A 23483-nucleotide genomic window follows, 5' to 3' on the forward strand; every position below is an offset into this window, starting at 1 on the left:
CTTCAGCTGTCACTTCAGTAAAATATCCGTGGAAGGAAAGGGAAGATTATTTCTGTGCAGGGCACATGGAAGAAATGAGTACACTTACTCATTTCTGAAGGCACTGGAGGCAACAGTTTATTTGTGAGTGTGTTGGCTTTGAGAAGGCTTGAGACCCAAAGGTGGTTCATGGGGATAACATGGTGGTGGAGGAGGAGGAGGAGGATGTTGAGAAAATATTATGTGTCCATTACTACCTACTAAAAGTAAAATGTCTGCAGAGCGCTTTGGAGTGAAAAGGGTATTGGTGCATAAAATTTAATAATTAGTTAGAGACCTTTCAGACTGAGTTTTAAAAACATTAAGGAAAAAATAATAGCCTAGATTAATTTTTTTTTTCCACAAGACCAAATTTGGAAATTAATCTGTTCAGTGACTAGCATCATTTTGGACTTGGATAAAGGATCCTATGTTCCCTAGTTTCTGTACTTTTGCTGGAAAATTACATAAGTGCTTCTAAGTCTGCTGTTTCAACAACTATGTTGCAAAAAAATGGAAAGAAGAAGGGAAAGAACTTAATCTTGCAAATGTAATATGACTAGCATTAAAACTCCGTCTCACTCTGGAATTCTGTAACTGTTTCTGCCATTCTTTCATCTAGTTACCCCTGAATGACTGGAAGACAGTAAAACTGTACATACCAAACATCTCCAAATGTTGCACAAAATAACAAAAAGCAAAAGCCAAGTACCGGCCACAGGGCCAGAAACTGTAAAAGTAAAGAGAAGTAAAGTGAATATGAGGCTTCTCCTTATCCATCAGAATACTGATTAACCGGTATATTATGCTGGCATATTTCACCCGCCTACTGAATGAAGCTGGGCATTGCTTCCTCCTCCAGATGACGATTGTTTTATCTTGGATAGAGTATTACTTTATAATAGTTCTCCTGTCTTGGACAACACTGTAAGGTTTTGCCCACACCATGCTATGTATCATGTCAATGACAACTTGTTACCTTCTTTCAGGTAGTGGATGTTCTGAGATGGTACATCTATGTTTCAGACATAATGCCAGTTCTAGAGGTACGCTTCATTTCAGATCTGGGGAACCTTTCTGGGATTGGTAATACTTCTGAAACTGATGTGAACTTCTAAAATGAATTCACAATATCACACAAAATACAGCCTTTTCTCATTGCATGGTTGATCATGTATTTCTCAGTGTTGGCAAACAGAAAGTGTACAGTTTCAAAGTTTATTTTGATAGACCTATTTTAAAGCTTCAGCGTTGTGGTTGTTAATATAAAAAGAATGTTTTTATTTCTCCCAAACATGTGCTTCATGAAGGAACAAAGCGGCTAGAAGTTCTTGTAGCTACTTTTTTTTTTTTTTATTTGGTGTGTGGTAAATTGCATTTTGCTGCCATTCTATCTGCCAAGGATAATATAAATCTCATTATTAAGCTTGACCAAAGGGTTGGCTTAGCAGAATGGTTCTCGCATTGATAACTTCTGTAATGGAAAACCTGAGGTAGGTTATTTTTCCCCCAGCACTTTTGAACACTATTTAGACCAAATGTAGGTATTTTCCTGCTGTTCTTGCAATATGTACGAAGTATTTTACGATGCAGTCTTCCCGTTATTTCCCCATTCCGGCTGCACCACGCTTCGTTTGGCTCACGACTGTTTCAGTGGCTTAGGGAGAGCTGCATACACGATACATTTGGATGAGGGAAGGAGCCAAAACCTAACCACGTGCAGCAGTGTACACATGCCAAAGCGGCGTGCTTCGTCGCTCTGGCAGCCGGAGGGATGTGGTTTGTTTGGGTGCCGGGAGCAGCGAGGCTTGTGCCGGCCCCGGGGCCGGCCTGGGGCACCGCGGGCTGCGGCTCCCCTCTTGGCACCGCGGCCGCGGGGCTGTGGGAGCCTCTCCGGCGCGGCACGGCGGGACTGTCCATCCGCTGCGTGGGGTCGTCCCTGCAAGCAGGCTTTGGGGGCGGCCGGCTGTGACACCCCGGCACGGAGCGGCTCCGTCCCCCCCGGACCGGCGCCGCCAGGGGTGCCTCTCTCCGCCCGTACCCGCGGAGCCGCCCTGCCCGGCCCTGCGGAAGGTGAGCCACGGCCGGGCACCAGCCCCGGGGAGCGCCGGACGGCAGCGGGGCTCGCCTCCTCCGCGGCCGGGGAGGCCGGGGCCGGGCCAGGCAGCCCCGCCCCGCTCCGCCCTGCTCCGCGCCCCGCTGCCCGGGGATTGGGGCTGCCGGGCTGCCTGGTGCGAGGCGGGGCTTGGGTCGTCTGCTTATTTATTTATTTGTTTCCCTCCTCTTTTTGTTATTTTTCGCGACACCTCCCGGCTTAAATCTCTGTCTCTGTAAATAGCAAGCGCGGCACGCGTAGGATGGGCCGGGGCCGGAGGAGGCGGGCAGGCGGGCGGGCCGGGGCCGGCGCCCCGGTACGGTCTCAAGCCGAGCAGCATCCGCTGGGGCCGCAGGTCCCCGCCGGCCGCGGCCGCTGCGCCCGCCGGCCCCGACAGCAGTAAGCACATCTGTGGCAATGACCTTCTGGAGGGAGCCGCGCTCGCCCCCTCCCTCTCTTGCAGAAAGTCAAACAAGTCAATGAGGAAACTGAGAACTTAAAAAAAAAAAAAAGAAAGAGCGAGAACGCAACAACAAAAACCCTGCCTCCGTGTCTGGATGATTTCTGGGCTGATCAGCATCACCTAAGGGAAAACTTTGGTGACGCCCGGGGAGCGGACGTGCTTTTCCAGCGGGATGTGGGCACGGGCTTTGTGAAGCGCAGCCCAGCAGTGCGCGGCGCGGAGCCCCGCAGCCCCTGCCCGGCGCGCCTGACCTGCCGGCTCGGGGGTGTGTGGGGTAGGGGGCTGCTTGCCTGCCTCAGGCAACTGGGGCTCGGACTGAGATTTTAACCAGAACTGGTTCCTGTTTATTTACTGAGAGGAGAGGGGTTTTCTTTCACAGCATCATCTGTTTTGAAGAAAGCAGGGAGGAAAGGGGAGGGTTAAAGCTAAAGAAGTAAGTCCTCTCGCCGAAGGAAATGCCTTTTGCGCTCTCCAGATGACCTTTTCTGAAAATGCAGCCTCTCCAGTTGACCGATTTTTATTTTGACTACAAAGTGTGTGAAACTGAGCCCTAACTTCTCCACAAACCCTAGGATGTGCACTTCTGGGATTAGCAATATGGGGCATCTGTTGTCACCTCTCCTTTTGAGCCTGGCAGCAGTTTTTTCCAAAGGTAAGGCTCAATCTCCTCTGTCTGTTTCATTGCATCTTGTTTCGTGTTTATTTTGCATACACAGCCTCTGTCCCTTCTCTCTGTAATGCCTTGAATGTTGATACCCACAATTCATGACTGAAAGGCTTGGGGAGAGTCATGTGCTAGTCAAAAACAAAGATATCATGACAGGAGATCCTGAGTGGCAACATTTTTTCTTGGTTGACTATGACAAACAGTCTACCCATTTACTGAGGCATTTGTTACCTGCCTATTATACTTTTGATCATGTAGTAGATGCTGGTCATGAGCTGAGCTGGTACCCAGACAGCTTTGGACTGCAAAGGGTTTGTTATCTGGAAATTTGAAATCTTCAGGGGTATAAGCTATCGGAGTTAAGCTGCCCCACCGTTATCTTCTATGTAATTTTTCAAATTAAAAATCCTGTATCTCAGACTGGCTGGCAATATTTTACTGGACCAGAGAAATACATGCTTGCTGAAATGTTTAAAAGCTTTGATGAGAGCCTGAACTAGGTGTCTGATATTCTGCATGCTGAATAGAGTTTGAATGTCCTGACAGCATGACTTCAGATGACTCAGTGATATCTTCTTGTTGCCCTCGTGTGTGTTTACAGTGAGAATCAGAAAACCAGCATATAGACAATGCAGACATTTTTGTGTGCATTTAAGTCCTCCTTTGAACTTAAAGTTTTCATCGATGGCCTCAGCCAAAAGGTGAATGCATTTTTGCAGTAATTAATTCAGATGATTCTGAGCATTCCTGTGGAATATAAATCAGGAGAAATACACATTTCTACTGAGAAGACATTGTGCAACAACAGCTATATTTTGGCAGGAAAACAAAACTAAATTTCACATGTGGTTAGTCTTCAGAGAGGAATAGCAGCATATGCATTTAATCTATGATTTTGCAAACATACTGATAAAGAGTTCTGCTTATAGACATCACTATTTAAAAAAGGTATTGGTTATTCTTAACATCTCTTTACACTTCCAGATATCAGCACTTTTTTCTTGAGTTATTTTTACTAATTACCCTGTACCAGAACTGAACTTACTGACAGAAGCCAAAATACACAGCTATGTATTTCTGTGGTGATTCCCTGTATCAAATTAACTTCTCCTTTTTCCCTTAGAACAGGTTAAGAGAGAAAGGAACAAAATTATGTCTCCTCAAATGTTACCTAGATGCAGTGCCTACATAAGTACAGTTTTAAAGTTGCAATTGGAAATGCATTAGCAGCAGGGATTGGAAGTCTGAGTCTTTTCAAAAGATTGCTTCATTCAGATTGCACACCAGTAGCTTTTGATTTCCCAGCTAGACTGTAAATTATGTATTTTATTATAAGCAACATCAGTACTTTGGATAGGCTAAAAATGCAGTAAGAATATTAACTTTTTCATCTCCTATTTTTTGGTGTGTTTCAGCCTTAACACTGCATTAACATAGTGTTTGACTGAGATTGCAGCTTATTCCAAGATTGGAGTATAAGTGGCATTTCAGTCCTACAGAGTACGGTGTTTGTTTTATTGCCAGCTCAGCAATTATAACATTCATATATGATTTTATTCTTAAATGTTGCTTACATCTCCTTTGAAAGATAAACATAGGCAGAAAATTGGACTTGGAAAGGAGGTCTCTTAGGTGGGAAAAAATGCTATAAAAACTGATGAGTAAGATTTTTTATGTGTTGTGATCGTGAAGCCTCATTAAATCTGATATGTCTTGAAACCAGATACACAAGATCCCATTAGAATTACTTGTATTGTCTGTGCTATTTATTTTGCACTTCAGATATCCAATATACTACTGCGTGATTGCTGGGACTCTTTGCTGTTTAGTAATACAGATATCTATCTCTAATGTAATTGTCTATTTCCATACTTGGTTACAGACTCCATCTGTACTACCATACCTTAGTACACCCTAAAAAGACCAGAGTGTTCCAGAGATCTACAGTATAAACTTGATAATGTAAAAGGTTGATTCCTTCCTCCTGGCCTGTAAGAAGATTAAAATAAAAAAAAATAGTCAGACTTGATTACTACTACAAGGCATGTTTCTTTGATGCCTTTCTGTTGCTAATAGAAAAACTCTCTCATTTATGACATGATGACAAAGTTTTCCTAAAGAGATAAAAAAATCTCTTAACATGCAACAGCAATCAGCTGTCTATTGTGTATAGGTCTGTTGCTGATTACTCAGAACCATGGCAACACACCTTTTTACTGCACAGTTTCCAAATCTTTCGGGTATTAATGTTGAAGACTTGAGAATACTATTGTGGTTTTGCTTTGCTTTTATCTTGTAAATGCAGAAAATAGCTCCAGCCTGAGAAATGAAATGTTGTTTTCAATAATGAGCTTCATGTTCTTATCAGAACAATTTGTCACTGATGATATAATCCATGTATTTTAATATATTGTCAGTCTAATTATATATGTATGTTTGTGTACATATATATAGAGACAAAGGACAGAGATGATAAGGCTATGTAACGGTAGTTATGGGGCCAGTTGCATTTCACAGCTTTGTCTTCAACTAGGAGTTTTCTTGAGTCAGTCCTACGGAGACAACACTTACCCTTCATCAGTTGGGCATTTTGCTTTTTGGTATCAACTAAGGAAAAAAAATTCTTCAGAAATCTTCAATTAAAAAATAACCAAGCCCAGCCGACGCTAATGAAAACACAGACTAATACAACAGGCACAATAATGTGGGCATTTTGTTCCCTTGTTTAAGGGAAAAATCTCTCATTAGCTTCATTGGACTAAAATAAAAACTTTAATACTTTACTTGAATACCAGGTTCCATGCTTGACTTAAGTCTATAATGAACTGAGCATCTCCTGTAAGACGCTGAACAATTTTAGGTTGTATATAGTGAGACTTAAGATTGAGGAGCCTTTTGCATTATGAATGTTTTTTGTCAGATAAAAAACCTGATTTAATTAATTTCAAATTTCAGGTCTAAGTTGACAGTAACAAAACAAGGCAATATTTTAGTGACTTTTTCTGCCTGCATTCTGCTGAGCATTCCATGTTCTTCTCTGTCATCCTGGGCTGAAATCTTCCCTCAAGTTGCTTTCTAATGAGATCTCAGGCCACATAGCTGCTGTTTTGATTTTCTTTTTCTCTCAGTTTTTATAAACGTGGAGGCTTGGCAACTGTATTAGGCAGGATTACCTTGTATACCCCTAAGAGTGTTCCCCATAGGCTAGAGATGTGGATAGTACATTTGCAGTGATGCCGATCTCCTGTTACAAGAGTGTGTGTGGGGGGGAAATCTCCCAGAAACCAAATCCCCAAACATTTAGTTTTGGTTACATTATAGGAGAGAAGTATCTGGATATTTGGATTTAAATTTCCTCTGTTTCTGTTGGAATTATCTATGTTATAGTATTCCTTGAACCCTCTTGATTTCTATTGAATCTTATACTGTAGATTTTTTTGTATCATTATGGACAAACTCTATCTTTGGCTTTCTCTATGCAATTTTACTGATTCCATGATGATACTTAGTATCAGAATATGTCATTCTGTCCATATTGCCAAAACACTTCACTGATGATTTCAGTGGATTACATCTTTGTGAATTGTAGTTGTATAGGAAGCCACTTTCCTTCACTTTTAATCTCCCTTGTGCATCCACTGGCTTCAGTGGGGGTAGTGGTGTACAAAGAACTACACAGCTGCTCTTGTTAGTTATGTTCTATCTTCCAGAAGGCTGTGGGCGATTTCTGAAGATCTTTATGTGCAGGATCTTCCACTGACATTGAAATGCACTGTGGACATAATATAAGTAGACACATGGAAACGGAAAAGCTGAGGAGTGCAACAACCTGTGTTTCAGCACTGCTTCCTTTGGAGTTCGTTACTCTGGAACGTTGGTAGTATATTAGTAATGGAAAATAGTGCTGTATAAGGGATTAAAATTGAAGACTGTTTTATTTGATTGAAGATATGTATTCTTTTTTTTTCCCTCTCCTTCTTGGTGGTGACTAGACAGGAGTTCAGGGTTGAATTTCAGTTCATGTTGACAGATTTTGATTGTGATGATGAGGGACACATTCTTTTTCTCAAAGTAAAAGTGCTGATATTGCTTGTGGACAGACTCATCATAGGCATCTGTGGCTCTAGCTGTGCAATCAATACAATGCTGATTTCACATGATCACTACTTAGATGAGCATAAAGTACAGGTGTGGTCAGTAGGAGTTTTTCTTGTAAGCTTTGCCTATGTGCAGAAACCCAAGAAGTTTTCTTAAAAACACAAAAGATAAAGGAAATCTTTCTAGCCGAAGGTTCAGTCTGTTCCCATAAACCCAAAGTTTTTGTACTTTGTCCCAGCTGCATTGAACTCACAGTCGTTTGAGACATTATACAAGGGAAGGGGAAGCTAAGTTGCACTTTTTTTGCTCTTACTGTGTTTCTTGTCACAGTGTACTTCTGGGAGAAGCCCCATTCTGATTTCTTTTCTTTCAGTAAAAATAATAAATTCAGACTAAACTAAAAAATTTTACAGCTAGACCCACGTTTTATTTGTCAGCTGCAATACTGGCTTAATGTGATTTGGTTTCTAATATTACCCTGTAATGTTCTCATTTTTTACTTCTGTCTTTTCTTTTATTAGTTCCATAGGACTGGTGAGCTCTGTGACACCAACCAATGTTTTAGATATTAATAAAAGCAGCTTTATTCAATAAAGATCAGTTTTATTTAATAAAAGAGAGAATCAAAAGATAATCTGATTTTTCATGCTGCATTCGCATTAAATCAACCTCCTGAGGTTGTTGTGGATGCCAAGTCTAGTGGCAGTCTATCACAGATCCTAGGATACATAAACATGACTCCAGACAGATTGATTGCAGAGAAGCTGGAGAGGCAGCTGAGATTCATCTCAGGTTTGGTTTATAAAGTGTTACATTAAATTATTTGATTTTCACCAGTCTTTGTAATATTGCCTGCTGCATTATTAATGGCAGTTCAAAATGAAGTGGATTTTAAATAGTTCAGAGACATTTAGATAACACTAATTATTATGAGCAGATTTAAAGTACATATTTGAGGATGTTAGGCTACTTCACCCTCCTCCATAGGGGGAAAATTAACTGTAGAATGAGGATTGGCTTCTTCATGTCCTTGATTTCTTCTTTTATTGAATAGACTTAATTCCAGTGTAAGGTGTTAGTCTGATGGCCCCACAGAGCTAATGGATTGAAAATCTTCATCCTCCAAAGAGGTACAGCCTATGTAGAATCTATGCAAGCTTCCACTTTCTACTTTAACAGTGTGACTTAAACTTGACCTAGAGGATGATATAACTCCCAGCTCTGCGATACAAGATATTATAGCCATCTATTGATCCACAGTGCGTGTGATCCAGAGTCCATTAAAGTCAGTATATGGGGTTTCATTGCCTTTAGTAGGCTTTAATTCAGAGTGTAGACAGAGTTTTCTGGAGTGGTATTTTTCAGCCTGTGGCCCACACACCAGTGGTGATTCATAGAACATCTGAGCAGTGTTGTGAAACCAGTGCCAGAAACCTTATGCATGCAAGCTAGAAAAAAACAAGGGCAGGAAATAGAAGTAACAAGGACGCTTTCAGAGTGCATCCCAATTTGTGTTTGGTTGTAAACAAAGACCTTTGTGACAATACTGTGTAAGATGGTCTGGATTTCTTTCAAAACATTAGATGGGTCTTGTCCTTAAAAGGGTTGAGAAAACCCACTGTAGTGAGACAAACTGTAGTAATTTGAAGTATTTCTCTGAACTGTTTGGTATTGCCTTGGTACTTCAGACGTGATCGCTGATGGTGTGAGTGTTTCTAATCCACTGCAGCATAGGTTTACTTAAATCAACATTGAGTAGTGGTTCAGTGAAGCAGCGTAGGAGTAGGAGTAGTCTGCCGGTCACTTAACGGCATCTGCACTGTAGGGTCAATTAACTTCCTAAAAGGCTTTTGCTGTACTCACAGAGGATGTTTGCTTGTTCTTACACCCTCAGTCTTGGTTTTTTTAATTAAGGTTTCTGGAGGCAGTTTTCTGTGTTGCAGGCGATTGTCTCCCTGAAAGTTGCTCAGCAAAATGCACACATTTTTGTTTCTTGTACAGACCATGTAGAAATGGTTGGTAGTGGCTGGATCTATGTTGATGCCACGTTTCCCCAAATTTACAAAATAGAAGGCCTCTTCCCTCCTCCTACAGTCACTTCACCTTCTCACAGGCCCATCTAGCTCTGTTTTTGAAGTTACTTTGAATTGATTTGGTTTGTTTAGTTATTTGGATTTTTATTTGTAAATAAAGACTTTTGTCACAATGCCGTGTAAGATGGTTTGGATAAGGTGTGCCAGAAATTTGCTATGGGAATAGTTAGTAACTATTTTCCAGCCTTAATTTATTCAATACCATTTTATACTCATTTGCTTTTCTGCTAATGGTGTCTTTTAATCTTAATAGCTCTTCTTCTCCTTGGTGGAATGCAATGGGCCTCATTAGTTTGCCGTTTTGCAGCTAAAGCAAGCAAAATAAAAACACATGTAAAAATGACCATGTAAACTGTAAAACATGAGAAGGTGGAAGGATATTGAATAACATAGATCCTATAAAAAGAGCAAAATAAATGAGTTAGCTAGTTATGTGGAAAAAAGTAGCAGGGTAATAATAATGAGCACGCCAAGCAGAAGTGTGGAAAGATGTCAACACACTCTTTACTCTTGGTGTATACAACTCTACAAGATAGACTAAGGAGTAACAGAAGAAGCGTCCTCTCCAGCTGAACCAGGATGCTCTACAGCATGCCTTTTCATCTCTTTCCTTTCAAGGTAGGCAGACTGTTGAGCAGGCAGTCTGCAGATCTCTTGCTGAGGAACAAGGTGGATGTCCAGATATTCACACAGATGAGGCTGCACATCTTGCATGCTAAAAAAATCCTCCGAGTCAGAGATTTTAGTCTCATCTAATGCTAAGTGATCTCAGAACCTTGAATTTCATTGGCTCTCAACACCACTTACTTGCTTTGTATTTATATTTTTAGAAGTGTGCATTTTATGTCTTCAGTGTACTTTATGTAAATTCATTGTACAAGAGGAGGAATCCAAATCTGGCAGAGATAACTGGCCAATAGTGTCACTGAATATTAATCCAATTCATAATATAAGAAAGGAAACAATACCATTTAGTCTTCAATCCACTCACTTATCAAAGATCCTGGATTAGCACGTAATTTTCTACTCCATTTTCTACTGAGCCATGGTGACTCATTCCATTTGTCTTCAAGAGAAGAAAACAGTGGTGATTTGCATGTGCCTACAGTTGAAATATATCTGTATTTATCCTTCAGAGTTTTGCATCTCTGTGTTAATGTAATCAGTCTTGCTTGGTTAATTTTAATTTGGTAGTACACATTGGGTAGTTAGTTTTCTTGTCTATGCATGGCAAATTCTTACATTTAACTTTCTACATTGCTCTTAGCAATATAGGGTATATTGTCAGGTTTTTCTGGTATGAAGGAGGTCTTGATGTTGTTTCAGTGGATGTGTTTTGAGCTGCTCTTGAAGGAACTATTCAGCTCTGACAAAACTCCTCAGTGTAATAAATGTGTAAAAACACCATGTATCAGCAGTTACCCTCCTGTCATCTTTAGCACATTTTCAGAAATAAAAATAGGATCTAGTTTGCTCAGGTTCACAAGCCTATACCTCTTGAGCTGAAGAAGGGTATCATTATGTGGTCAATAATATGGGACTTGGGGCAGACTGAGCAATCCTAATTCTGCCCAGTGGAGGAAACAGGTGCATACACACTCTGTAGGTTTATTACCACACTTTGTTTCTCTGTAAGAAGCATACGATGAACACTTTAATTGTTTTTACTAATCTGTCCCATTTACACTAATTTTCACTGTGTCTATTCTGTTTAGGATCTATTTAACTCAGATCATAGCATCTGTTTAACTCAGAGTTAGCTGCTTTGTTAGGTGTTAAGCTCGCCTACAGAATTAGGCTCATATGAAAACACTAGAAAAACTTGGCCTACCTTCTGTAGAAAAGAGTGGAAAAGGAACATATGCAAAAGGAGTGTCTCATAATCTATTAGCATGCTAGTGCACATCTTATACATGACTAATTGAAATTTGTCATCTTCTAGACTGTGGTGGCAAGGCCACAATTTCCAGATGTCTGTAATGAGTTTCTTTTACCCATTCTTAGAAATCGTGCTGAAATGACAACTGCTCAGCAATCCTGTAAATCAGGGTGTGAAAAGATGGGGATCCAAAATTTAGTGGACACTTTTCAAATCTTATTTTAGTTTTTCTGAGTTGTGATATTCCTCTTAATGACAAAGAGCAGTTCCACCTTCAGTGAGTAACAATAAAAGCAATGTATTGCTTTTGAAAGCTTGATATGATGCTCTCCATAGATCTTCCCTTGTTTACTCAGGGTTTATCAGTTAAGGTTCTCTTATGCTATATCCTTTTCCATATTATTGGGCAAACAGTTGTAAGGCTATCATGACTTTAGCTCTGCTCTGCTGTCTCCTTTGTGGTTGACTGTGTCCCCTGCAGCAGTTGTCTGATAAGAGATGATTTCTTGCATACTGAACACTTGTGCACAGTAGGATTCTGTTATATACTTCTGACTCTTTGACACCATCTGCCCAGTAAAGTGGTTTTAATGGGTTTCCACTGAGCCAGCCTGTACTACAGCCCTGACAGCATGCTCTGTATTTTTAAAAAAACCTAAAATCTCTTCAGAAAAGCTATCCATGAACATTGGCTTCTCCAACAAAATTGAGGATTACACAGTGTTTTGATATTTTGCGGAGGCAGAATTATCTCTGTTTGATAGACTTTAAAATAGAAAAATGACCAATAGCTTGGAATGGTCTTCTAATAGTACTAAATTATTTTTTATTAAATGACCTTATAAAGTATTGTTTCCTGTCCCATTTTTTAGTCAGGTATTATTATCCTTTTACAGAAATTCAATCATTTTACCTTGTTGGAGTTCTTTTCTTTATGAAAGCTGGGGAATGTAGTGGTTCACGAAGGTGATTTAGGAGTCAGGGTACCCCTTGGCTTTCTGTAACTTTTGGAAAATCCCTTCAGTTCTCTGCTTTCCCTTTCCCTTTTAAACTGTCTTGTCTGCTCAGAATACAAGTTGTTGAGAGCAAGATCTGTTCTACTTGCTGTTTATATAGCATCTGCCCCTCTTCTCAGATGAGAATGTACATTTTTACCACATTAAAATAATTAATTACTAGTGGCTGAGTTAGAAATTGTAATGTGGCATTCTGATTGTCCTGATCGCTGGACAACATGAGCAACTCAGAGGCCTGTAAGAATAGAAAAGAAGAGTAGGGTAAGGGAAAAAAATAAAGATATAATGAAAGCATCTGTGTGATTAAAAAATTCCAAGAACTTAAGTAGATCCCATCCCATGATGTTACAAATAATAAGCTATCTAAACCTTTTCAAACAGCAACATGATAAAGGGAATGTAAAAAGCTTCTCATAAAAGATGTCATAAAGATGTTTTTATATTTCTTTCTGTTATAATCCATGTTACTAAACTATTAAAGAAAAGATTTTGAATATCTGTATCAATAATGCAACAAACCACTTACAATGAAAAAATGGGTTTTTTTGGCAGATGGTACAGATCTTAGAAATATTTCATTCCGTCTCTGCCCCTTCAAGTCTTTGGGGTCTACTTTAAGCTCCTTCACATTACTAAGTTGCAAACATAGTGGGTAGCGGTAATGATGAGATGGACTGGTGAAAGAAACTTTTGGCTAGTCTCTTCTGTTATTGATGGGACATGAAAATTGAAACAGTCAAAGTAAATGGATTCTTCTGAACTTCTGAGCTGACTTGATAAGAACACACAGAGAATCAGACACAATCCTATTCTTTAGTCTTTAAGTTCTTTTTTCTAAATTACATGGAGTTTGACCTCCAGCCGAGATGAAGGTTTCCATCTGAAGCATGGGTTTCTTTGCCCTATACAGCACTAGTGCTGGTTTGTAGATCTTGAAGGGAGCCAGTACAATATATTTGAACCTCTATTTCTAGCTGCCTATTTACTTGAGAATACCTGTTTCTGGGGTCCCCAAGAAAAACAATATCTTCCCTGCTACTGTGGCATTTTGAGTGAATAGAAAACAACGCTAAGGCAGCTTTTCAGTATATTCTGAGATGTGCAATGCCTTCATAGGAAAGAACCATTCACAGCAGTCCTTAGCTTTGGAACCTTTTGTGCAATACAGACATTTAGCATTTTTAACCTGTGGAATATGCACATGGTGGTACCATTTGTGAGAAAATTGGCAAGATCCCTTCTTTGCAGCTGAAGAAACAGATGGTTCCATCATAATTTAATAAATGGTCAACAGCAGAGCTGTGCATATGAAGTTTTCAAATTATGTGAATCTTTGCTGTTTGCAGGTTTTCTTACATTTTCTGGCTAGTTTGGTTGAAAGCTTGTGGACCGTCTAAGCAATACTGCATCCAAGTGCAGGTTCCCTTCATGTTCTCATGTTTGCATCCTTGTAGATTTCTTTGGACTTGCTGTCTTTTGAAATCGACCAGCTTCTCGAGGTCCAGAATTCAGACTGAATTTAATGGATCCAATTTCAGGTTAGAAAAAATATAAAGCAAATGTCACTATGAATTCCCTTGAGAATTAAAACGGTATTTCCCAAATGCTATCCAGCAGGCTGATATTTTGAGTGGTTATCTCAGTCCTCCTTTCTCTTTATTTTTGTTAATGCTTCATTTGTGTAATGGATGAAATGCTAACTAAGGTAAATACCTAAGATCTGTGATCCTTACCCAGTTGTTTGCTGCTGCTGCTGTTACCTGTTTTTTCCCTTTTCCCTTTCCCCATTTATTGCTGTATATGTTCCCTGCTGTTTCTGCAGCAGTAGTTTAAAATACCTATATCAGCATCAGCCGTGTTTTTCTTGCCTTTTTATTTAGACTTTATCTGAGTAGCAATAGATCAGAGTAATGGTACAATAATCACTGTTGAAGCATTTATTTGTTTGTTTTCTTTCTATTTCTAAGCAGTCATATGCTCCTTTCATCCTTTCGTCTATTCCTATCAGAATTATGCATGCAGTTTGGATCAGACCCTGAAAAAAGAGAAATGCTTGTAAGTGGAGAATACTATATATAGCAGACCTTTGTTATGGTATTTGTAGTCTTGATGTTTAGAATGTCTTCGTATGCATTATAGGTTCTCATCAAATAATCAAATTGCATCAATAATAATAAAAAGGATGGTTCATGAAGAGATTCTTTTCAACTGTTTTCTTTTCATCAGCTTCAGAAAAGAGTTATGAATTTGGCAGCATATTTGCAGTGCTAACAAATCCGGGCTTGGCAGTCTAAATCAGGAACAGTGAATTCAAAACTGAAGATCCCTCACAGAGATGTCCTCATAGTAACTGCCTTTAGGTGCAGGGGGGAGCATTCACAGACCTTGGATGATTTTAGCTGTTGCAGTAGGACATAGGATAATCTCTCAGGTAATTAGTTCTGTCAAACCTTAAGTCTTTACGGCCTACAACTTCTATCTGGAAGGTTGTTGGGGGACAGTGACGATCAAGGGACGAATAAAAATTCTCCCCAAAATGCAAAGAGAGCATTGCAGGATGTTATATGGTGTAACAGGACTTTTCTAGTGTTTCAGTTCATACTGTGGAGTGCTAAAGCCCATCATTTTTTTCCTAATAAGTACATTCTCATTTGTGTCTTCAACCTGAGACTAGTAGCCATCCTAGTCTTCATATCTGTGGTGACACTGCACCATTCCCTCAGCCTCTCGGGTATGGTCTTTGACTGGTTGCAGATGTTTGCTGCCAGTTTGATCAATTTGTCAGAGAAACTATACATTCTCGCACTTGTTTTATCTTCTTCTGACAGACAGGCACTATCAAAATCTCATCTGGAACCTATGGAATTATTGTAGCAGTTTCAGTTATGTTTTATGCTGCTTTGACATCTGTCTTAGGAATAGCTGATCTATTGTATTCGTCCCGGTCTAAATCTGACTGGTCCTTTGCAAATGCTGCTTCCCAGTACCTCTTCATTTTCTTCTCCAATGACTGAATAAACGTTTCTCTCAGACATTCAGTAAGTGAATTCCTCCATAGTTCTTGCACTTTCTCTTGCCTCCTTAAGTATAGGTCAGTGCCATTACTGTTTTCCTTCCAATTGCAAGTCCAAGTCTTGTTTTTAGTGCTGAGATGAACAGAAGGAATTGTGGAGGAAAACAGACTATATAATCTTAGATTTTGAGATTACATTGAACTTGTAGTACTGACCTATAGGAGTTATCAGAAAAAAATTGGAAACCTAGGCTGGGAGCCCAGAAAATTAAGATTGAGGGCAAACAAGAAGAAATTTATAAAAGTTGGAAGACAAGAAGAAGAAGAAATGAAGATCAAACTCTATATTCTGTTCTACTACTCTGCAGAGTAAGAACCGACAGTGAAGAATGGGATTGTGAAGACTGCATAATAAAGAGAATCAGAATACCTGCTTCCTGTGCTCTGTGGCCTGCTTCAGGCGGATAGTATGTGCATAGACAATGCCCATCACCAGAATGGTCCCAGGAGGTCTAAGGTCCTCAGATTCCCTCACACAAGCCTATACTATAGCCCAGGGGCAAGTTACACATATATTTGACCTTATCCTATAAAACTGGTATCCTACCAAACTACAGAATTGCCCTCACATTAGTTAAAGCAGTTTGAACTAAGAGAACTAATCCCTTCAACACAAAATAGCCAGGGGTCAGAGCTGTTTTTCTGAGGTGGTTCCCAAAATCACTGTAAGTGCTTCTTGCAGATGTGTTCTGGCTAAAGAACTTAACTGATACAGGGGAATGGGGAATCAGGCATCTACCATGCAGTCTAATACTGAAAAACTGGAAAAGCAGCTTTGCTTTGTTCAGCAAAACAAGTGAAATGCTCTGGAATTTTTAAATCAGTGGAACAATCTTGGTGGGGGACAACTGAAATTTTAACTTTAGTTTCAGAGTAAAACAAATATTGAGCTACCATAATTTTTCATGGAATAAATAAATCTTAATTTTGCCTATGATAAATTCAAGTCATAAACAGCCAAGATACAGATTTTTGCTTGTTTTCATAATAATCTCATGTGAAATGGTTTGTACTTTATTTCACCCACCTGAAAGGAAAACTAAAATAACTGATGCTCAGTTACTTCTTTATATTCGGTAGTTGAAAATAACTCCTTTTGGTTTTGCAGCAAAATATTTTCTAATTCATGCGAGCTTCTTAATTCTCACCTCTTTTTCCAGTACTAAAGGCTTTTTGTCGGCATTCTTTCCTTTGCATAATGGAAGCACTTACACTTTGCAAATGCCCTCGGTGTCCTTCCTTTACGTGCTGGCAAAAGGTGATATTGAAAAGTATTCTGTTTCCTTCTCAACTGAAGTAGATTGCACGGCTCTTGCAATAGAACTTGCCTTCTGCCCTGGACGAGTAGTCATCAAATGTGCTGGTAACAGAGAAATGATGCATTATGTGGTACTACAGATACCATGCAACTTAAGAGAAAGAAATAATGAAATGACATACTATTTTATATTGCAATGAAAACTGTGCTAAGTGCTGTGAAAACACAGCAAGGAACAACAAATTTTTGGAGTCAAGGTCTAGCTTTACAGGAGAAATGTGCAGAATTTTTATAATTTGGCTGTGGGAAATGGTTATGACAGACCTTTCCTGGAAATTAAAAAAATGTATTTTGCAGGTATAGTGCTAGCACAGTAGTTGAACAGCGGTGCTTTCGTGTATTTTGGGTGTTGAATTTTGTTCACTTAAATCTAGACTGTAAGCTGTAAGAAGAAAATTCGTAATCATTCTTTACTAGGCTGAATCTGATCTGAAAATGAGCACGGATGGTATGGCTCCTCAGTAGGCTCAGTCAGCCTCAGTTGGGGCTGCTGCAGTCTCTTTCTTGTATGGTGTTGGCGTTTATGCAGTTGAGTAATGAACCGTGCAGAGAGCTGACTGATCCAGCTGAAAACTCATCTTTTTTTCTCATTTATATAGGTTAGGGGTTTTTTTGGAGACACCAAATACCGCAGTTGCCTATTGAAGTGGTTCAGCTCCCTGATCTGATGGAAAACTAGCCCACCAAAAAGAAAAGCTTTCCAAAAGATATGGGACTGTGAATAATCTCACCCTGAGGCCACATGCTCACCAGACCTGAGATGAAGAAGGGCTGAGGAGTGTGTGCCTCAGTAGCCTGCAATTACGCTTTGTTTCAGTAATATCTGTTCCCAGGCCCTTTAATTCTCATTCCCTTGTAGAAAAAAATCATGATTATGGAAATCAGCTGTTCAAGCTTATGGTATGGCATGGAAACCAGTCAAAATGGAAAAATGTTTGACAGTGATCACTTGATATATTTGTAATTGCCATTTTCAGCTGATAAGCCTTACCAAAGGAACTTCCCATTCCATCTACAAAACAGCAACACTTTTAAAATAAAAGTATAATAGTAATATTTAATGATGACCAAGGTAAAGCCATCCAGGTTAGACAAAGATATGATAGTTTTATATAATAAATACTATCAGTCTCAGTTCTCCCTCAGTAAATTCCTTTTCATGGCTTGGCTGAAATTTTTGAATGGGACGGAAAGTGTCCCACTGTTGTTGATAACGTGGTGATCACTATACTTTATACTTTTTGGATTCAGCTATAATACTCCAACCTGAAGTGTATACTACTTACCCGTATGCTGAGTATTTTGATGACTAAGTTGAAAGTTTTTTGGAAAATTCTTTTTATTCTTGATCCAGTCAAATTAATTCTGAGTAGCTGAATTCTGTAGCAGTGATGATAGAGGCTGCAGTATGATAGTGAAGACATAAGACACAGGAATTTCCAGGAGGAAATTTGGATTTTATTTCTTTGCCCCAGTTGCATAGCTGTGGTCATTTTCAGCTATCACCAATGGCTGCTATTGCAACCATTTCCAAAAAGCTGAGCATCCTCCTTGCATAATCATGGATCTGGGCCAGCCTAGCATTTTCTTTTTGGCTTTCAGTTCTGTACTAAGCATTACAGGCTACTATTGTATGAGATCTCTCACATCTGCCTATCACCCAGGCAGTTCCCAGTTCTTAGTCACTTGGTTTTTTTCTTTCCTTATGAACTAGTGCTGTGACTAAATTGGTAAGTCTTAATGGCTCATCATATCTTGCGTAGGCTTCCTGTTTCCGACCCCCGTTTTCTCTTCCACTGGCAGAATGTACATAGTAGTAGACAAATGCCATCTGGGAATTGTAAATCTGTCACAAGTACCACTGCTATTAGTTTGTGTGTATCAAGATGTAAGGACTGTTACAAATGCTTACGAATCTGCATCAGAGTTGCAATCTTTTAAAAATTATGACCATCTTGATTCTTAAGGCATCCAGCTTTTAGGTCAAAGTCTGTAAGCTCACAGGAGTGTTTTATTTTATTACAGTGGAATGGTTAGACCACCATGGGGGCAAATGGTTGTTTGAGTATTGGACCAATTCCTGATTATACCTGTGTACTTCCTTAACGGAATTCTAATAAATGATTTTGTTGTGTGAAAGAAGTGGTATTATATTTATTTCTAAATTCTTGTAAGATGTCAGCATGCAGCCCTGAGGATGTGAAAGAAAGGTAGATGTTAGCCTCCTTGACTGCTCTGAATTAGTCTGAACCTATTGGAAATGAAAGGTTCAGAGAGCACAGATGGAATAGATTGAAGTAACAGCTTTGAATGAATTGAAAGGGCAAGTTTACTGGCTAATCGTGATCTCTGTGGGCAGAAAGATACCTAATAGATTGAAATTGTCAGACATTGTGAAATCCTCAAAAGAACTGCTTAAGGCTTTTTGCTTTCCAATTCTGGCTTATGGTAGCCACCTTTTTTTAATGAAAACCTCCTTTGTTTCCACATAATGAAAATAAAACATGGAAGCATATAATATTTAGTGAATATGTGAGGCAGGAACTGTTCTTATCTTGGTTGATTTTTTTTCTTTCTTTTAAGATAACAAAACTGCATTAATACATCTGTTTAGAGGTTATATTTCTTCACTCTGTAGATGAAGGCTAGATTTTTAGAAGCATTTGGTTTTAAATTTAAGCACCAAAATGAGTGGAGAGATTTTCGGCCACTCTCAGCATTGACGTGTGCTTTCTTCAAAGTCCATCCAGAAATGTCACCGAGGGAAATGGTGAAAGTTGAATGCTTGTGAACCCTCATGCACTAATTGAAGAAGCAGAGAACTAGAAAATCTAGGCCTTGACTCTTTTGAAAACTTTAGTACAGCTCCTAGCTCAGTGGACAGAATCTCAGCTGGAGTTTAAGGAGGCTGACGTGGTATTAAGAACTATTAATATTACAACAAAAGTTGATGAAGAGGTCTTTTAAATTTTGGCTTTAATTTGCTTCATTTAGAGAAGGGAGTGATCTCATACTTAGCAGACTATTTTATTTAAGCAGTTCTTTGACTTAAAGCTAAGAAAGAAGTGCAGCCTCTGTTTTGCTATTTTATTCTGTATTTGTCTCTTCAGGCTGATCTTTAAGAAATGCAGTGAGCTGTTAGGATATATAAACCATCTTCTGATACAAATTTTAAATGCCTGAAAATAGGAGACAAAACAGGCAGTACAGTAGGATGCCAGTATATGAAAACCCCAGAATAATTTGAAATTATACTACTGTTTTCATTGTACATAGCAGCATACTTTTGTTTTTAATTCAGAATTTCTGTTCCACTGTATATATTCAATTTCACGGTGTTATCTTCTGCGGGCAGAATTTCTTTGTCTTGAAATTCAAAGTCACTATCAGATCAGTCACTAATACATTAAAGTCCACAATTCGCTCCAAACTCCTAATGTCCAAAATATAGAACTTAAGATTGTTTTAAAACTATCTTGAACTAATTTTACAGTTATCACATTTTTTCACATTTTTAGATGTTAGAGCCAAGTCTGAGTTTTGCTGAAAGACTTGAACTGATGACAGAACTTTTCTACAACAGTCAGTGTTCTTATTACGAAGCCCTTTCACTTCTCCAGTCCCTCACCCAAACATTCCTCTAAACCTGACAGCCTCATATAATCTTTAAATGTACGATGACACTCTGAAGGTTTTGGAGGCTTTCCTGACGTCTTCTGATGACTTTCTGAAGACAGATGCTATTTTCATGTTTTCTTATACAGAGTGCAATATGTGAGATAGAATCCTAGCTCTACAAATTCAGTCATTGACTTCAGTATGACCAAGACTTCTTCCTCCCATTATTCTTGAAAAATGAATTGGAGTGGGTAGAAGTAAAACCAAATACATGCATTGTCCATTATGTGATTTTTGAAATGTTATATGAATGAAGTGACACACTCATGCTCAGCTTTGGTTAAGTGACAAGTCCAGTTCTTCTGCTAGAATTCACCAAGAAGAAAAATTCCATTAAAATAAAATGTTTTACTGCTTTAAGGACAGATTCAGTCTCCCTTAGTCATACTTTTTGCAAAGTCTTACTCAACAGGAACCCCCACAAAATGCACAGGATGGCAGAAACTGACTTGTCATAATTGAAAGAGAAATTATAGTAGAATAATGGCTAACATGGGCCAGTAAGTCTTGTATTACTTATACACATAAAGTACCCAAATTTTAGGTAAGTGCTTGGAATAGATACAATACCTGAAGACTTGTTTAGCTTTTGCACAGCAGCTGATTGTTTCCAGCATCTGTGCCTTCTTAATTTGTTAGCTCAGTCCTGTCATAAGCCACAAAACAGTGCATTGTTGATGCTGCAAGCTCTTTCTTGTTTTGGAAAAGGTGGAGCAATGCGTTAACAGCATGAATTCAATAAAGAATAGATGAGCAAGTGCATTACCCATTAGTCTGTCAACTTCATAAAGTGCGGTGTTTTCTCAAGTCTATGAGGAACCTAATGAGCTATGATCAGGGACTGTGAGCCAGCCTCCCTAGCATCATCTACAAAACTGCGCTTATCAACAGGGTGCAAGCAGCCAAAATGAAATGTGTAGAGGTTTGTCCATCAGACTGGATATTTTTCAAGCTCCCCACACTGTCTGTCTGAAGGAATGGCTCTATAGCACCACCAGCTAGGGCCATTATTATAACACTCAGATTTTTGTATGAATGCTAATCAAAATCTCTCTACTCACAGCAGTGAATTGTTAGTCTGAAAGGTATTAATGTCCATGAACAGTTAAATTTTGAGACATCAGCTTATATCTCTTTTATCTCCTATATTACAAGTTCATGTTACCCCTGTTACCTGCAGGAAGTTGCTTCCAGTAATATTCCTTTTGCCTGTATTTACTGACTTTTGTGGAGAGCTACGGATTCCTTCATATCGTGTACCCCTCAGCTTGGCACCACACTTGAGGTTTCGAAGATGTGAAAAAAAAAGTTAAAAAGAAGCACCAAAATACATTTATATCCCTTTAAAGTTCTCAAAGCAAGAGAAATACCAGGTGTTGTGTTGTGTGTCTTAACCTGAAATGGAAGAAAATAACCTCCTAATAGTGATATTGATGAGATTATGAAAAAAAAATCCTAGGAAATGTGGTGGAAGTATGCAGCGGGAGTTTAGTGTTAGAAGGATAAGAATGGATTAGAGGATTAGAAATTTCAGGGGGGAGCGGGGAGGCAGGGAACCGCATCTATGCCAAATCAGCCTTCCCTTTTCCTGATTTCTATGAGGCAACATGAAGGGACTGAACATCAGCAAGTCCTGATGTCCTTTCCAAGCAGGATCGCATTGATTGAATTGTTCTTAAGACTTTCATTGATTTTAGAATTGAACTGCATTCTCCTTTCCTCAGGATTACATAAATGACTGCTGTCTTGCAAGATAGTTTTTTATCATTCCCAAAAAAAGCTTTCATACTTCTTGTATGCACAGTCCAGTCCATATCTGCTTCCTAAAATTAAGTTCTTTTTACATTGTTTCAGAGCTGGTTAATATCACAATATCTGCTTTCCTATTAGGATATCCACTTTCTGCAGGTGGATGCTCTCAGAAGCAGGGATGTCCTTGGTTTTCTTAATTTTGCTTTCTGATAATGGTATTCAAAGCATTCTGTTAAATCAGACATGTTTCCAAGCTGACCAAACTTCCAGTTTTTAGAAAAATCTTTTTTCTATTATTAAGAAATGTACAGGCTTCTATTTTTTTTTAATGTTCTTACAAGCTACAGGCAGGTGAGCTCATTATGTACCATTTCAGAGACATTGGCTACTAAGACATGATTTAAAACATCAGAATAATTCAATATTTATTTCCCTCATGACTTTCCCTGGAATATCTAGTGGGCATCTTGTTCAGAGGCAATTCTCCTTGGGAGGCTGCTTGTGTAAGTAACTCCATAGTTACCATGAGAAAGACCTCTAGAAGTTTTATTTATTTATCTGAGGGGGAAGGGAGGAGCAGAAAAAAAGTGGAAAAAGAAAATGATGTCAAGAGAGATTTTTGGAAGGTAACATAACACCTTCATAGCCTCCTTACAGCATATTAATGTTGCTGGGTGTGGTTTTGTTAAGTTTCCGGTTTTGTTTTCCTGCTCTGGATACATACTGGTTTGTGACATCGTTGTCCGGAGTTAAAGGCTTAAAGCTAGCAACTAAATTTATAACTTTACTAATTTTCTGGACAGAGTGGCCTATAAGACCATCTAGTCTCTCCATTTATAATTTCAAACATGTAATTAGTCTTTTATTCATTGCTTTACCTTTGTACTGAGTCCAGTATTGTACATTTAAAAAGGAGCCTACAAAATCAGACGTGCTTTTGTTTTGGTCACCTTTAAAGAGAGGCAGAGCTTGTTCCTGTTGAGTGTCACCTTGGTGATTAAAAGCACATGATTTCCAGTTTGAGTTTTTCTGGTTTCCAGTTAAACAGGTCCTGTTTTGCTTTGATAAGGGTCCTTCTCTGCTAGGTTAAGAGGACAAGAGGAAATGGCCTCAAGTTGTGCCAGGGGAGGTTTAGGCTGGATATTAGGAAAAATTTCGTTACTGAGAGAGTGGTGAAACACTGGAACAGGCTGCCCAGGGAGGTGGTGGAGTCACCATCACTGGAGGCATTCAAGGAATGTGTGGACGTGGCACTGTGGGACATGGTTTAATGGGCATAGTGGTGTTGGCTGATGGTTGGACTTGATGATCTTACAGGTCTTTTCCAACCTTA

General features: G+C 39.2%; 1 protein-coding gene across 1 annotated transcript in view; it reads left to right on the plus strand.

The window, feature by feature from the left end:
- The first annotated feature begins 3149 nt into the window (after window positions 1-3149).
- LOC104260665 (transmembrane protein 132D) overlaps window positions 3150-23483 on the plus strand; it is a 264803-nt gene continuing 244469 nt past the window's right edge. The window contains exon 1 of the mRNA XM_009816453.2: window positions 3150-3228. Coding sequence (XP_009814755.1) covers window positions 3150-3228 — 79 coding nt within the window. The remainder of the gene's footprint in view (window positions 3229-23483) is intronic.

The sequence above is a fragment of the Gavia stellata genome, chromosome 21 (genome assembly GCF_030936135.1).
Source record: "Gavia stellata isolate bGavSte3 chromosome 21, bGavSte3.hap2, whole genome shotgun sequence".
Lineage (NCBI taxonomy): Eukaryota > Metazoa > Chordata > Aves > Gaviiformes > Gaviidae > Gavia > Gavia stellata.